At 38.4% G+C, this 17657-nt stretch overlaps 1 protein-coding gene across 1 annotated transcript in view; it reads right to left on the reverse strand.

Annotated features, from left to right (window-relative positions):
- MDN1 (midasin AAA ATPase 1) overlaps positions 1 to 17657 on the reverse strand; it is a 93037-nt gene that overhangs the window by 34724 nt on the left and 40656 nt on the right. The window contains exons 37-59 of the mRNA XM_059467727.1: positions 17304 to 17426; positions 16212 to 16409; positions 16016 to 16123; positions 15265 to 15453; positions 14398 to 14487; positions 14046 to 14306; positions 13634 to 13904; positions 13132 to 13291; positions 12734 to 12850; positions 11392 to 11600; positions 10705 to 10850; positions 10019 to 10221; positions 8679 to 8899; positions 7555 to 7668; positions 6627 to 6759; positions 5844 to 5953; positions 5057 to 5190; positions 4299 to 4459; positions 3839 to 3959; positions 2498 to 2708; positions 2125 to 2356; positions 1134 to 1260; positions 86 to 256 (exon numbers count right to left, since the gene is read on the reverse strand). Of these exons, the coding sequence (XP_059323710.1) occupies positions 86 to 256; positions 1134 to 1260; positions 2125 to 2356; positions 2498 to 2708; positions 3839 to 3959; positions 4299 to 4459; positions 5057 to 5190; positions 5844 to 5953; positions 6627 to 6759; positions 7555 to 7668; positions 8679 to 8899; positions 10019 to 10221; positions 10705 to 10850; positions 11392 to 11600; positions 12734 to 12850; positions 13132 to 13291; positions 13634 to 13904; positions 14046 to 14306; positions 14398 to 14487; positions 15265 to 15453; positions 16016 to 16123; positions 16212 to 16409; positions 17304 to 17426 (3810 nt within the window). The remainder of the gene's footprint in view (positions 1 to 85; positions 257 to 1133; positions 1261 to 2124; positions 2357 to 2497; positions 2709 to 3838; positions 3960 to 4298; positions 4460 to 5056; positions 5191 to 5843; positions 5954 to 6626; positions 6760 to 7554; positions 7669 to 8678; positions 8900 to 10018; positions 10222 to 10704; positions 10851 to 11391; positions 11601 to 12733; positions 12851 to 13131; positions 13292 to 13633; positions 13905 to 14045; positions 14307 to 14397; positions 14488 to 15264; positions 15454 to 16015; positions 16124 to 16211; positions 16410 to 17303; positions 17427 to 17657) is intronic.

Here is a 17657-nt window from a genome sequence, read left to right on the forward strand (position 1 = left end):
AGAACTTACAATATTGCTTTAGAAAACTTGAATTAGTCAACAAGAGCATTCAGCCTAGAATTTGATTAGGTTGGAAGAGACAAACCTTCATAGAATGTTTCACATGGGATTTAGAGAAGTTATTTTCCTCTCCTGCAGGCAGTGGCCTCCAAGTCAACCAGTAATCTGGGTCTGTGGTGAAAGTACTGCTCCAAAAGGATGCTAACACAGCATTAACTAGCCGAGATGACAGAAGAGACATTTCTTCAGGGGAGATCTAAGGAGAAACAAAATCCTAGAGGTGAGAATAATGTACAGAGAGCAGAAGAGAATTAAGCACACACGTACAAAGAAAGTATGATTCTGTTTTTCAATAGGGATAGCACAAGATACTCTCCAAGATCCCTTCAAATTCACATAGCATTTGCTTGCATCTCCTCAATGAAGAGTAAATTTCCTGAGGTCATCACTGTCTCCTGTCTGTGAAATATGCAGCATGTTCACAGAGTAAGTTGTTAGAATACAGCCTGTAGTCCGTGACTGTGCAACCTTTTGTTACAATACACAAGGATGCAGAGGCATGAAACAGGTAAAGCCATCCAATACTCTGCTCTGACGCATTTAAAGTGAATTTGTGTTTTACTGTGCTTTGTGGGAACACAACCACTGTATCATAAATATTAAGCAGAGTTATTAAGTGTTCTACAGAAAATGCATCAAGTAGCTTTATCAATCTGTTTGATTTGCAACAGAACTAAAAAAATTAGAGGCATGGGAACAGAGGAAAGCATTTTTCGGCATAGAATTACTTTGAATATATAGATACAACCAGGCTGGCACCTTCCATCCAAACAATTTCCCATTAAGTCACAAATGGATGTATGGAACAATACTACCAAACAAAATAATACAAAACTGTTTTATTTGAGATTTTGTTGTATTTTATCTTTCAAAATTGTGTTTTAATTACATTTTCTCAAGGCTTGCAGTTAATAAGCTTTCTTGTTAAAAGAAGGAAGAGCTTTTGTCAGGCAGACAGAAAAACTGCATGTCAAAAATCTCAGTTATATACATATTTTGAGGAACCTTTTAAAACTTCAGGAAGATTAAGTAAACTAAAGATCTGATTAATTTAAAATAAAATGTGTTCTTACTTCATTCAGGTGCAACAAGTGCCACAGTCCAGAGAGCTGGTGAGAAGCAGCTGGTGTCAGCGTCAGAGAAAAAGCTATGAACTGAGCTACATCTGAACAGATGCTAAAGTCTTGACTGCAGTTCTTCCTGTAGCAGGTAAAAAAAATATAACCTAAGCAGTGCATAAACACTGAAATTAATCACTTGGATGTTGGAATACCAACCATTACATTTCCAACACCTGGATAGTAAAACAAATTAGAATGGCAAGCAAAGTCACCAAAAGGTTAAAATGACAGAGTTCCAAATGTTAGAGAAGAACAAGCACTCAAATAATACTAAGAACACCTGAATCCTTCAAAGCTAACAAAATCTAAACACAAGAAAAAAGGGGGGAAAATGTTATCTCCTGTAGCTAGAAGCTCCATGTTGAGCAAAAACATACAAAATGTTTGGGGACAATGGTTTGGGGATAAACCATTTTCTAGTTTTACAGCTTTTGTGAAAAGTCAGAACTTTGCTGAATTCAAGAGTGAACCCGTGATTCTAGGAGTCTCATTACATAAAACATTACTTTCACTGAAATCCATAAATGAATAGCTTTTTTTTCAGGAATGGTAAACCAGACTAAAATAAATACACTTGGCCCCTTAAAACAACACTAACACTTCTTAAATTAATAATGTTATTTAAAACTATGATTCTATGTGTGTATAGTCTACACAAAAGGAAGCATGCATGTTAGTCTACTTCCTTCATCTCCAGGTCTAATTCAGTTTTTCTGCAGTAGCCCCCAGCAGTACAGTATAAACACCTTCTGTTGATTCCTGATACACATATATCAGTGTGCTGCACAGATATATATGCACATACACACAGGTGTATATAAATCACAAATACATATATACAGATTTACATGCAGATATAAAGCACGAAAGTTATATCTTCTAGCTAGGGATTTGGAATATCATGAAAGGAATACAGGAGTTCTTTCTCCAAACTTTTTCTTACCTTCTTGCACAAGCCTTGGCCACATAATCTGCTGTTAGTTTGTACTGCCAGAGCACCCCTATGTATTCCATTGCAGGCCACAGCTGAACCTGACTGCAGAGCTGGCCTAGCAGGGCAGGGTCTAACTGGTTGGAAATGGTATCTTCAGGAAGCCTTTCTTCTGAATAACTGTATTTGACTCCTTCTGCTTTCAGCTGTGAATGCACAGCTTTCAAAAATAGCTGTAGCTGACCTGTTTGACAGAATAAAAGAGGCCTATAAATGTATATACTATGTTTCTTGTCAGTGAACATTTAATATCTTTTCTATCTGTGTACAAAAGAATGGAGATGGCAGAAATCATCCTGCTGGGCTCTTCACAAGTGTTACCTACCCAGACTAACATCTTCTAAATGACTGGCTCTTATTATCAGGCCATCAGCTTGCAGCAATGCTTTCTTCATCTTCACTCCTGTGGTAGCAATTTTCACACAGCACATTTTTTCCTGCCATCTACTGTCTCCACAGGCCAATCTTAGCTCCAGGATGTTCAGTGGTTTGCTGAGAGCTTTTAACTGAGAAAAACATTCCATGCCCAGTTTATCCTAGAAACACGAGAAGGACAATTTGTTTCAGCAGTGCTAACAAAGCAACAAACAAGATTTGTAACCTCAGACAAAAATAAGATTTCAAATTCACATGTACACAACTAAAGTCTAAGTATATATAACCAGCCTGCAACAACAGCCTAAAAATCATCTTTTAGTAGCCTGACTCAATACAGCAAGAAGACAGAAATTGAAACAGGTGGCTACAATTCCTCCTTGTCAAGTTAGGGCTTTTTCCCCTTCATGAAGAAACTACACAGATCATGCAGACAAATACTACTTCAACTGGGCAATTTACCTAAATCAAGGGCAATAAATACACAAAATACTAAAAAAATACCAGGAATTACTGTCACTTACAAGAAATTATAGTTTACACCTGCAATTTAAGTAGATTTGGAGGCTTAGATATATTAGATGCATTTGGATGCCTAAATACATTTGGATCTTTCTAAATCCTTAGTAAGCACTGAATGTTTTTCAGTCTCATAAAGTAACTATGTGCATTTTTTGATAGCTCAGTATCCTTGAGAGAGAAGGCCATAAAAACCCAGGTCTAAGCACTAGTGACCAACACAACTGCACATGACTACTTGTGCACTCCTTTTAAACAGGGACTTGTACTCCAGAAAATTCACTAAAATATTTAAAAAAAAATTAGTTACAACAGATTCTGAAATATGTGAAGAGCAAACTCCAAAACTGTCACATTTTAAAGGCCTTGTTTTGGGAAGTCATAAGGCAGCCCCATCCTGTGCTGTATAAAAGGAAGTGCACAGGCTGTTCTAAATACACCTATGTTCACTGAATAAGCAAGTGGCATATTGATATTCACAAGCCTCCAAAACACAGCAAGGAGTAATATTTTTATGCTCAGGTCCGCCTTTCTATGACATAAATAATTTATTAACATAGCATAATTAATAGTAGAAATGCTATCTCTGGATAACTGATATATTTCTGAAAAGATATGTACGTTAACATGTGTTGAAATTTTTAAAAAATCAATCTTAAAAATAGGAAAAAAACTGTGTTTTCTCTGTCCTGAAAGCAAGTGCTGTAAATATAATAAAGCCTATCTGGACATTGCTGGAACTACAAATCTTTTGCAAACATAATATTGATACCTTAAAAGGAAGGGGTCTTCCTAGAGACTTCTGTAGTATCTTCATATTGGCTGAATTACCAGCAGGATTGACCAAGCAGCTCTGAATCTGCTGTGAAATGGATTGAATTTCCCTGGAAATCCTTGTAGAGGGAAAAATAAAAAAAAAAGGAGAGACAGATGGGAGGAAAAAAAGCCCACAGTTAACAGAAATTTGAGAAACAGGCAAAAGGATGTATAAGGATGTATAAGTATTCTTTTACTAATGGGGTAAAAATTCTAGATGATCATTTGAGCAAGCAGAAGCACAGTGCTACGAAACACAGATTTTAAAAACAAACAATGTTATTTGCATCACTAATGGAACACAACTTGGGACACTAATCTAAACAATGCTTAGCAGCTATAACACTACAGAAAAGAGTAATTTATACAGCTATTTAACAGAAACAAATCAAAAGCCACCAAACAAAGCCACTCACTTGTTCTGGTCTGACCCAATAAGCATCTGAGGAATCCTGGCAATGAGGTGTTTCATGACCCAGTGCCAGTGCAGAGCCAGGAGTGACAACCCTGGCGCATCCACGGTGACAGAGTCGGAGATGGCCCAGAGCCGGTCCCGCCACAGCGAGCAGCACAACACCTGGAACCAGCCAAGGGGGTACACAGTTACCCCTGCCACTGCTCACACAACACTTCTCACTTCCAGCAGGAGAAAAAGCAAAACCACCTTCACTTGTGTTAACTTCAGAGTCCCACAGCGTTTTGTATTTAGTGCTACACAACCAGGACTCAACTACAGGCTCTCTAAAAACACCACACCAGCAAGGGGAGCTACAGCAGCCAAAACAACCAATCCCTGCACCAAGTCTACAATGTCAAGATTTGAGCAAAATGATTTTCATGGTCTGAAAATGGAAAGGGAGAAGTGCCACCTCTGTGGCCTGCATGTCAGCTGTCCACGTTCTCGCATTCTTATCACAGATAGAAATGGATACTCTGTTTATCATCAGTGGACAGAAATAGGTACTCCTACAGCACACTTCATGCCATCCTAAGTATTGCAGGGCACAAATACAGCCACTGAAACAAACATGATTTTTTGCCTACTGTTAGGCATATTCTGAATACAAACAGAAGCACTGCACTTTATTTCATGGCCACTGAAACTAAAATAGCGTTCTGCACACAATCTCATTTCACCTAATTCCCATAAATGTACTGTGCAAAGTCTACTCACATCATGTGTGTCATCATCACTTAAGGCCACCTGAGTAGACTTCACCCAGTGAAGTACAAATGCATCCCAAAGTTCAAAGAAAGCAGCAAGGTTGACCACGACTACATGAGGAAGACAGTGGTAACTCCCTGGATCTGAGGTTTGGGGAAGAGGAAAAGAAAGGCAGAGAATGAATATTCCAGCTACATCACCTGACACATGTGGGTCAATTTCTGATCACTAGAACCTCTCTAAGATTGAGAAATAAACCACAACCTGAAAAGATCCAAGAAATGTAGCAATAAAAGTAGCCCTTCATTATTTTCACAATACTCTGTTACCTCTATGCATTTTACACATATATTAAAAATCCATAATGAGAGTTGATTCCTTGAACAATTGCTTCTATGCAGCACACTAACTTCAATACTAAATTTTACCCTTTGTTTTAAAAGTAAAACTTCTTATTTACATAAAACAAAAACACATCTGAAGAATCTGGTTATTCTTGTTAGCTGAAGACAGAAGACTATTCCAGTTTCTCTCCACTGTTATTCTTAAGTTTGGTTAATTAAGAGAAAAATCATAATACTGATTACTTCATAGAGGCAGGACATAAATAGATACCTTAGGTATATCTAATTTAAGAATAATGTGTTAGATACCACACTAGTCCTCATTTGACTGCTTTACATTCAGATATTCTTTCTTTGCACACCATGTTAAAAGTACACATTTCATAACAATGCAAATGAACCATATTTCAAATTGACTACAGAACCAAAAGGAACAGCAAAAATCAACCCACTTTTGTGGAAATCTAGAGACATTCTTAAGGCACTGTTTCTTGGCTTCTTGCTGGCAATCAAACTCTTCTCAAGGTAACTTCTCTTTTCTCGGTCAAGAAACAAAACTGCCCTGAAGTAAAAATAAAGCTGCTATCAATCCAACTGTTTTAAACCTTGGCCTTATGAGAATGGTGAACTACAACATGGCATTTGAACTGCAAAGTGACATAATATATTCAGTGTATTATGGAAGAAGCATGAGGTGCAACACAACTAATTACTTGAATATTGTTTCTGTAGAAGCAAGTTTCACAAGGAGCAGATTCCTGACGTCACCAGGAAGGGAAAACCAGTGAGCTGCTAAACAGATGCAACACCACATCCTGTAGGATATGCAAGCAGCTGATTTTTTACACTTTAACTTCAAAATCTGTGCACTTTCTAATCTTATTAGGAAAAACAGTCAAAATCCAAAAGCAGGAGAACTATATAAGTTTTATCAGAGATCTCACACTACTGCTTCTGTCCCTTTAACGCTTTATCCCACAGTTCTGATTTTTCCTTGAAGTACTGCAGTCTGTATGGAATGCTGGGAGCTCTGTTCCTATTTTAAGTGATTGTGTTTAGTATGCTTCTACAGAAAACAGAAGCAAAGAATTTAGATACCTGTACAAAAACCTCTGCTTGACATTTTTGACCACACGTATCAAAACCTAAAATCAAACTTGGCAGACATCTCAAGTGTTTACTCAGCACTGGTTACAGGCCCTGGGCACTCTTTACAAGGTTTTTTTGTAACCCACCGATTTGCTGCAGACTTCAATAGCATAAGAAGCTGATCTGTGTGTTCCATTTCTGTATCAAAGTTCATCGAATTTCTGATGATATCCAAAAACTGCATATTCCATCTTGGATCCAGAGGCATCACATGTTCATCTGGAAAGGCAGACAGGACAGGACAGCAGTGAAACATCACTCAGTTCTCTTCTTGGTCCCCCTGCCTATGCAAGAACATCAGGGAAAGAAAGAAGCAGCCTAGGAGGAAGACAGTCAAACTCTCCCACTCCAGATATCCAAACAGAAAAGCACTAAAGCTGGCTGCAGGTTCTGTAAAACAGAACAGTGACAATAAATTAAACAGGGATTAGAGTTTAGAAACTCAAGTTGGGCTCATAGTCCAGGCAAGACACCCAGGACCATCCCTAAAAGGCCCAATGTCACTGTATGCAGCTTCCATGCACCTAACAAGCTCAGAAAATAAGCCACAGGTCTGAGCTCCCCACAAAACACCAAGGGAAAATTACAGGCCAAGCCATGGGTTTCAGATGGGCTAACACAAATCCTGAGGAGAAAAAGATGAGGGTGCCTAAACTATCAAGTCAGAAATGCAGTGAATATTTGAATCACACATCAGAACATCACTGAGCTGTAGGAAAACATCTGAGTCACAGATACACAGCCAGGACTCATGGGCAGAGCACTCATCTCTAACTTGAATAGAGTAGAATGCATTTATTGCCATATTTGCTGTTCTAGACAGCAAGAATGCTTGTGTTTGTTGTAATTTCTTTTTTTTTGTTTGTTTTCTTTGTTGTACTTTCTTTAATGACAAAGGCAACATGTGTTTGGAATTCAGCCTTTGTTTTGCTACATACACTTCCTAAGAAGGGTTGCAGTGTGTTCACAGAATAAATAAAGGAAGCAATGTCTTACATCCATCTTTTTCAATACCTGTCATAGTTGGCTGAAGCAACTTGATCATGTTACTGACTCCAGATGAGAGGGGACTGGCATAAAAACAACCAAGGGCTACAGCACCTGCTTCCAGCTGAATCCTCACTGAATCTGCAGGTGAAGAGGGGAGAACATGGGGATAAAAGAGTGTTTAGTACAAATAAAAAAAATAACTTCAACTGAGCCAGCACAAGCAGACTGAAACAAATCTGTGCATCGACTTTGGATATGCTGGTTGGTCATAGTTTGTATTGGCTCCATAGGATTTAAATTTAAAAGCACCAGATTTAAAAGCACCAGAATGTCACAGCTGAAGACATAAATCTTATAAGGAGTTCTAGTTGAACTAGTGATACTACATGTATGTTAGTAAAATATGGTTTGTGAAAATCCATGGATTTTTACCTTCAAATCTTCCTCTCAATACATCTATTTTTGTTTTTGAGGGGGATGGGTGTATTTTCTTTACAATAAGAAAAAAAAGCACGCTTTTCATTAATTTTTTACATATTTTTCTACTTTATAGACCTACTTGCCTGAAAAAATGGCAAAATAAAGAGGAAGCAATTAATATAGGGACAGCATATCTGAGATTTCAGACTATAGAAGAAAGCTGAATGTGTGAATTATTTGGACTAATGGCTGCCTAAATGCTCCATGAGTTTAATGTGATTAATTCTGTAATTAAGTGAATAGCTTATCTCAGCTATTATCCTGAATGTTCTTCAGGAAATCTCAGTTCTGCAGTTTCCTGGCTTTCCAAGCATTTGTATTTTAACACCAGAACACAGAAAGCATTTGCCTGCTTTCACTATCACTAAAAAAAATAGTGAACAGGCATATTTACTTACACAGATGAAAAACCGATCCAAAAGTAAATAATTCAGAAGTGGCACAAGCTAAACACATGGCTGAATAATAAAGGATAATGTTTAGCCCAAATCTCCTTATTTCCCTAACATGCACAACCTGTTTCTGTCCCTCCCTGGAGCCTCCATGCCCTTGAATTAGTGTGGATAGTTGAGAGTCTTTATAACCCATAAGTTGGAAAGGTCTGAATTTTTCCATAGTATACCTAACAACTCAGCCCTCAGACAAAGCAAAGTTAAATGATTACATACCAAGCACCTGTGGCAGATTTTTGGCCAAGGAGTTAAGCCATTTAACTCTTAATTTCCAGTCTTGATTGGTTGCCTTTTCTGTGAACAATTTCACTGAAGCCTGGAGAACTTCCATTTCATCCATCCAGTTTGCATCCATCTCAACAGCACTGAACTTGAGATTCTCAGGATTAGTGGAATGCAGAACTTTCTTAAGATCTTGCAGAGTCACTGGTAATGTCCTGAAACACAAACAAGTCCAGCAATCAAGGGCTTGAACTGCCAGATCCAAGAAAAAATATATTTTGCAGGTCAAGATGGTCTGCAACCATCTTTAGGCATCAGTGTAGCAATGCAATGATCTTTCCTCCATCATTTAGCTTTAAAACCAGTTTCCAGCTTCAAATCAGTTGGCAGTGTCTACTATTAGGAGCTCACTGCTGCCAAAAATTCATCCACTATCTCAAGAGAATATGCACAGAATTTCACTGAGAAATTCTAATTGATTTGTGCACCAGAATGGTACGCAAAGTTAAATTTAAAAAGACAGGAAAAAAAGTGTCATTGAGTAAAAAAATAAACAAAACCGAACAAAAATAGCAAACAACACAGCATATTGCTAAGAGTTTACAATTTCAACTTTTTATCTTACTACAAGCTTCCCCACTTGTTTCACTGGAAACAACCCACAGTACCTACCTGTATACCTATAGTTCAGAGGAGGTTATTAAGCAAAGAAGGCAGAAATAAAGTTTTTGCACCAGTGTTGTAGAAACTAACAGCTATATTGCACAAGAAATCATTAGAAAATTCTTTTATATACCCCCTGCATGGGGGTCTCTGCTTCTTTCTGACAGCTCTGTCTGAAGAAGGAAATTTGTGGTTTTACCTGAAGCTAGTGGACCTAAAATTACTGATGAGCAATCAATTACATGAAAGCTGGAAATCCAGAGAATCATTAGTGTACTTTAAACTAGTTCAATGCTCAGGTTTTTGAAAGCTTAGAAGGAAACTGAAGGGAGAAATTTTGGGGCTCTTATTACCTACTAAACCCAGTGTTTGCATTCACATTTTCTGCTAAACAACTCTCAAAATGAGTCAAAAGCACTTATTGAAGATTAAAAAGTCAAGTATTTTGAATGTATCTGGAAGATTTAAGAATAAAGCAGTAAATAATTGAACTTTCATTTGCAGTGGCTGTATGCAAGGTAAAGGTAACAGGAACACAGAGTATGACTATCACAATCTCTATCTGCAAAACATCATGAAGACAGGATTTTGCAATAAACAATGACATGCCATGAATAGTTCACATATATTGTTTCTCTTTTACCAGACCAAAAAAAAAGCTTCCTGCCTACCTGCAGTTTCTGAGGTTTAGTCTATGCAGACAATACATCAGGAGCTGCCCATCACTCTGGACTGTGGAAAGCAGTGAGTCCTCAGCTGCAAACAGACCCGAAGGCAGGGAGTCTGGCCACAATCCCACTGCCAGCAAGGACTCACCCCACGTGTCAGGGGAAGCCAGAGAGGAAGCACGCCTTGTAACCAATTCTAACACAAGCTACAACAAACAACCAAAAAGCAGTTTAGAGTCACATTCAAACATGTAGCATGTATTCAAGCACCAAACCTCAGGAAACTCTTTAATTACACCTATGTATTATGAAATTACTAGACACCAAATCTTCTACAAACACTATATAATGTACACAATGAAAGTACCAAAACATTCCTACCCGAAGTGAAATAACACACTGTGCAGTTTCAGAGAGGAAGGGAATGTGTCTACAGATGAGTGTGCACAGTGTTACAGGCTACAGATGCACCAGTGAATATCCCAAAGTCTCAGCTGAAGCTGTCACTAACTACAAGCCTCAGAGTCCAGACAGGATACTGTTTGGTTCATCTTTCCAAGAGCACCATCTTCATCAGTCTCTGTCTCAGGCATTTAAGAAACAGAGGATCTCAAACACTAGCCTCATGAAGTTACATTTTTCATCTATCTAGATGATCTAAGAAAAGCTTTCAAATACAGGATTTTTACCTTTTGGTTAATCTGCAGTTGCTGTGAGCGGCCATAAACTTCCCAACAGGCTCTGTAAAAAGACTTTGCTAATCCAAAGCCTCTCTGTATTTGCTGCACAATCAATACAGCAGCCTGAAGCAAAGGTGACAAAGATGACACAGAACCTGAAAGATACACAGCAATTAGAGTGATACAAATGTTTAGCAACTGTCTGCCCTTTAATGTGACAAACACCACTTCAGGTATCATGATACAAAACAAGTATATCCTATTGACCTGAAAGCTGAATGGATTCTTCCCAAGGTTGGTAAGAAAATCTGACAAGACTGTAAATAACAGACAACTAGCTCAAAAGAAGACATCAGACAGCTGAGCTGAATGAAACTCAGCTGCAAAGTACAACTTCTGCAAACCCTCTATTTTGCTCATTTTCACTTTGAATACATTGGCTTCCCAATAGCAAGGGACAATGTGCCAGTGTCTGACGTCACCTTACAAAGCACAGCAGTTACCATGTTTCCATGACTGGGGCCTACTTCCTGGGAATGCAAGAAAACCAATCCAAAAGTACCTGATTATAGCTTTATGTGCTTACTTATATCAGCACATAACACCACAAAATAACCAGGGTTTAATACTAAAGACTTCATCCAGATATACATAATGAGCCCATGTTGCTAAAGAATAGTGAACAGACATTTTTACCTGCTATTGCTTCCTTGGTTTCTGAATGCACAGCCAGAAGTGCATCACAGACACTGTCTCCAACTAAACCCAAACCATGCAGGAGTAATTTCAAATCCAGACTGTCCAATATATTTCCATCATTCTCCCCAGGAACGTAAATTTCAATCCCACGATTCCGCATGGCTCTGGATATTTCCCCATGAACTGGATCCATAGAAAGGAAGAGCCTGTTGGATATTAGAAAATCATAACTCAAGTTGGAAGCAGCCTACAACAATCATCCATTTCAACTGCCTTAAATTCTTAAGATGTAACTTAGTTCCTTAAACTATCACTCTGGAACTACCAAATCTGCTTCTCCATAAAGTAACTTCACCTTCATAAAAATGGGAACACGGTATCTAGAAACCAGGGACAGCTACTGAATTTAAATGAGAAATCTGTATGAATAGTTATACTTTACAATTAGACACAGATATTCTGCATGACTTCTAACTTATTATCTGAATTATGTCTGTTTTATCATTTGCCCACTTACAAAGGAAAATTAGACTGTGCCTCCGAGCTATAAAGATTTTTAAAAGTCTTAGCAACAGCTTCAAATAAATCTGTGCTATTTAAAAACCAAAGTACCCAACATTCAAGTAGTTATTACTATCAATAGACATCTCTTAAAAGCAAGGAGGAAAAAGTACTTCTGAGATACAATGTAGTGGAAACAGGTTTCTGAAAAGTCAAGAATGTTTCCAAGTCAGAGGAACCAGAGGGTATCAGTCCCAATATCCTTGTCATGAATTTGTAGTAGGTAGGAACGATATAGAATCCTGTTACATTCTCCTTCCATCTTCCCCAGAGATTACTTCAGATCTGAGAGAACAGACTGTCTATTTGGGTGGTTTGTTGGGTTTTTTTTTAAGTCCTGTCACTGCAGGAAACTCAAATTTATATATGGGACGGAAAAAGCTGGGAAGAAAATTATTATGCCCATATACCAGCTTTCAAAACCAGCATATCTCAAGACTTCACCATCCTCAATGCATCCTCAATTTCATCACAGTGAAACAGGGAAGTGCTGGAGTCCTAAACTACAAATGCAAAATCAAGGCAGAGGCACACTGTTGTGCATTTTCTTGTGTAATAGTTCATGTTGCGACAGGGATATAAAGTAAAGCCTCTTAAGCTTTTATATGCTCACCACAGTGCAGTTTTCTTTCCTGCTAGAGAGTGTCACTGCAGTGCCTGGCAAGCTGAACAGCATTCAAAATATCAGAAGACTGGCTCACTAATAACATTTCTATACTAAACCTGCTATTTGATAAAGAGAAAAAAAAAAGGAGAAACACAAAGCAGAAATAAGTACCTGAAGTTTGGATGAGGAGCTATGGTAGGAATTGTGCCATCTATGACACCTCTCTCACTCATGGTCAGAACACCTCCTGGCTCAAGTAAAGCGTTCAAGCGGTCCAGCACAGAAGGGCTGTATTCAAAACAAATTCATGTGGTCATTAAAAGGTACCAATTTGATCCCTTTCTGATCTGAAATCAAAATGGTACCACAGTTCATTACTCTGTAAGGTAAAAGGAAAACCGTCAAGTGCTAAGCTGTCTGAGAAGGAAGATACTCTTCCAGAAAATCTAAGTTATTGCTTCTGTGTATCATCAAATGCAAAACATTCAGCTGTGAACCACTCAGTAAGAGGCAAAGTCAATCAGGGAAGTCAAAGGGCTCACTGAAGCAAAGCCACTAAAATCTCTTACTTGCAGAAATTAACATTGTCCATTAAGAGCCAGTCTCCAGATTGCAGGGCCTGAACCAACATCCCATCTACCCACTCAAAAGTGCCATGGCTGTTGCAGTTAGCAGCCTGGGCCTGCTGCAGCTTGAAACGCCGGAACTCTTCTACCAGGTGAGCAAACTCTGAAAGGAAATACATCTTACACTGAGACTTACATTAATGAAGTAGCTTCCAGCACCATTCAGGAAAAATAGTAGTTATTTTGTTAATGAACATATATTCTTCCTACTTTTTAGGGGAACATAAGAGCAGAGGCTTCAGCTCCTCAGAAGTTTCCCATAGGCAAAAGCCATGTGAACAGAAAAGGTTTGCAAGTACAAAGAAATACAAAAGAGATTGTACTCCCTAAAGAGGTACTTTTATGCATCCCTTCTCCCTCATTAGATGAAATTTGATGAGTATTGATGCCTTATTTTACACAATGATTAAAAAAAAGAAACAAGAAGGAAAGCCAATATACATACCTGCCTTTGTGTAAGAACTTATTTTGTTGTTTAGTCGCTGGATAAGTACAAGTATTCCCTCCAGTTTGCTCACTAATTCAGCTGTAACACTTCCACCTCCTTCCCCCAGAGATTTGGGTTTGCAATTCAGGATGAAATTGCTCCAAGCACGCAGCACGAGTTCAGCATCATCTGCACAGAGCTCTGCCAGGAGCAGACTGTCCCGTACGAGGGTGCTCACAGCACTCTCCACCTTTGCCAAGAGGCGCTGCCACGGCCTGTTGATATCAACCTGCACACAGGCCAGGAGAGAGTCAGCTCATGCAGAACACCGTGCTGCCAGGGCTCCATTTACAAACAGTAAGCTCACAGCAGACTGGCCACTATTAGGCAGGAAGGAGAAATTCTGCCATATTACCAAACCAGTATTTACCTGCTCAAATCCACCCAGGAGCTCAGTTGTATCCATTGCACTGTTCATCGCCATGATCTTCAGCCGATGGCCGGTGAGATGGGCCAACAGCTCCACCAGACTGGTTTTGCCAACAGCTGCTGGGCCCACCAGGATCACCATCCAGCTCATGTGCACACACTTCATTATAGACTCCAGGGACTGCAGTGAATGATGCAGGAGTGAGAGAGTTCTGCCAGAATGAGGAATATAGTTGCCACGAGAAAGAACTGAATAACCGATCTGAAAGGGACAACAGACAGGCAAATGGAGTTTAGCTGTGCAAGTCGTTTCCTTCCCTATCCCATCACAAAATCCCTTGTCAACAGTTTACCTGAACATTATATGGATTGATGTGAAACTCCCTGGTTCCTGTATACACACTGGCCTCCTGGCCAAAAATGTCTCTGTATACAGAAATAACCTAGAACAGTTAAAACAGCAGAAAGAGACTTATGAGTTCAAAGATTCACTTCTAAAGGTTTACACCTCAAGTATCTTTTCCTCTCAGCTCCACAGCTGTATGACAGTAACTTAACACTGTAAATTACAAGCTCATTTAACTCAAAGTGCAGCAAGCAATGTGAGTGTGAGATGCCCACAGCAACCATTTCATTAATCATGGTTTCCTGAGACTTGACATACTGTAAGCAGTGTTTCTCTTTAACAAAGTAGTGGGATAGAATTTACTTCATAAATAAGTTCTTTCTTTGGTAACACAGAAAAATGTGACAATGTTACAGGCAGGGGACAGTAAAGCCATGACGAAATAGCCAGTCACATACAACCAGTAACTTCAGTTTCACAATCTGACTTTCCAGTTTAATACCACTTAAATCCTGTGAAATTAAACAAAAAGCACAGGATTTCTAACCAAGAGAGGGATAAGTAGGTAGCAAACATTATTTAATACAGAATCACACAAGAGTATGATGTGTTTTAATTTAAGTCCTTTGTTATTCTGCTTGCCTTTATTTACATCAGCTGTCTGCTTTTATACTAATTAAATTGATATTTCAAATGGCAAGGGGAGAAGGTATCTATAGCAAACCCCAAAACTCCAAACAAACCTATTTTTAATTTTAAGAGATAAGTGTCCATGAATGAATTGCAAGGAATCTTCAAAGTGGAGATTGAAACTTGGATTTCTATAAATATATCCTGAGCATCTGAAGAGAAAGGAAGGAGAACAATGGCTCACCTTTTCTTTGTCTTCTCTGGTTCTCATTCTTTCTCCATATACTAAAAACACATGCTGGCCTGGATCATAACATCCTGGTGACTGGTCAACAAGCATAAGCTGGCACCAGCGGAAAAGATCACGTAAGTTGAACTCCCAGGGTCCTCCTTTCTGTCCCCACTTTTTTTCAGCCATTACTTCTTTTTCAATCTGAAAAAAATTGGTAGTAATTAAAAAAAAATAATCATTTATTCCATCCACAAGCTGGTCTTCAAATATTTTTTTAATGCTGATTGAACTTCTGCCTTTGGCACTGCTGACAAGACAAAGACAACTGAAAGACCAGGCTGAATTTACTTTGCTGAAGATATGTTAGGAACTAAAGCTTGATTTAGTTTGTCTCTTACTGTTTCTCTTCACACACAGCTCAATTTTGCCATTTACTGTTGCACTCTTAAATGAATATGCAGTAAGATGCTGACACAAGAGATTTTACCTGAGGTCACAGAATATTACTTTCTCCTGTGTATGAATGTTTCACCTTCTGTGAAAAACAGTGCCTCGTCAAATATCAACAAGGCATCTGATTGTCATGGTACAAGAAATCAGATTTAGTGGTGCTCTTTACTTTCCTCTGCATATATTTCCATCCCTCTTTTTTTACCCACACACTTCTCTATAAAAATGCTTGGAAATAAAACATTATACTTAATTTTTTTCTACTTACTGCATTCTGCCTACTTCTACAGAAAAGAAATTAAAATATGTTTACCTTGTTATTGAAAGCAACCATTTTAGCAATAATGGTTTTATCAATAGCAGGAAACAATGTATTCCCAATGAATTTCATATCTTCTGCTGACAGTGGATCAACATACACCTGTAAAATCAAGAGAATTCAGAGTGTTTTTATCAGAAACCTGCAAGACAGGATCATGATGTAGTTGAAACCAAACAAATAAGCTTGCCTGTGTAAATCTATTAAGAAAGGACTTGGGGAGACCCTTCCTTCCACCTCCTTGTCTGTATGGATTCTGGCATCCAAAAATCTTTGTCGTCTTGTGCTGTACATGAAAATTCATTCCCAGTTCTGGAACATAAATCTCAGCTCTGTGGTCAAAGCATGCATTAAGCCCCTCTAACACAGACTGAGAAGCCAGATTCAACTGAGGAAAGAAAGAAGGATACAATATTAAAGCTGCACAAAACATTTTTGCATAATCTCTAGTCTAATAGTCTGGGATATATAGAAGGCAAAATTCCATTTCATTCCTGTTCTAGAACTAACACAAATTATTACCACCAGCTAGACTGTTATTATACTGGAGCAACTAACACTTCCTTATGTTCACTTGTTATTTGTACTGTGGTTTTTTTCACTGTGATAAAAAACAATTCTCCATTGTAAAATCTGCATTTTCAAGACATTTTTTTCTAAATTTATGTTCATACATTTGTGGCACTCAGGGCATTTTATTTGTTTGTTTGTTTAAATTCAGGCAGTCTCTAGTGGGTGTTGGAAGTGACACACTGCTTCCCAATAGGGGGGAAAAAAGGAGGTTTACAAGGGGCTAAGGAACTGAAGATTTTGCACTCTGCAGTAATTAAGAGTGCATATTGCCAAAAAGGCAGATCTGTCACACACATGGTTGAAAGCACTTGCTACAGGGTACATGAACAATCCTGCAGTGGCAGGAAAGCTTATACTGGCAAGATGGAACTCTTCCCCATCTCAAATCCATAACCAACACAGTATATTAGTCCCAGAAAAACACCTTTTATTTCAGTGAAATTGCATCCATAAAGAACAGTTGTACCAAAACTTCTGTTGACACTCTTCCCTAAAACCTTTCAAATGCAAATCAAACCTATCCTTGGTCTTCTGCAATCATTTAAGTTGGGATTCAATCCTTGTTCTCTTGTCTCAAAACAGTCTAGTCACCACCTGCCTTCATGAAGGGAGGTCATCAGCACTCGTAGGTATTTATTCCACAAGGCAAATCAACCAAATTTGCTCTTCTAGAACATTCCATTTTATTTGTCCCCAAACCTGAACTTACCTCATCTAACACAATCCAGTGTCCAGCCTTTAATGCTGCTAAGAGTGGTCCATCACGCCAGGCAAATTCTCCTCCCTTCCCACCTTCAACAGGCAAGTCTGTCCCAAATAAGTCTGTCACATCCTTTGGGAGAAAAGAACAGAATGGGGAAATTGAAGAATTACAGAATTTAACACAAGTTCATAAACATTATTTGTTAACTTCACTAAACATTTTCTCCCTTTCCTTTTAATACCTACACTTTAGATCTAATTAATAATTTTCAGCAATTGCAAAAAATGCTGAAAGCTTTTTCATTATAGAACCCCAGTGATAAGGTACAATATTTAACAACAAAAATTTAAATTGCAACAA

This window comes from Ammospiza nelsoni, chromosome 3, assembly GCF_027579445.1.
Source record: "Ammospiza nelsoni isolate bAmmNel1 chromosome 3, bAmmNel1.pri, whole genome shotgun sequence".
Lineage (NCBI taxonomy): Eukaryota > Metazoa > Chordata > Aves > Passeriformes > Passerellidae > Ammospiza > Ammospiza nelsoni.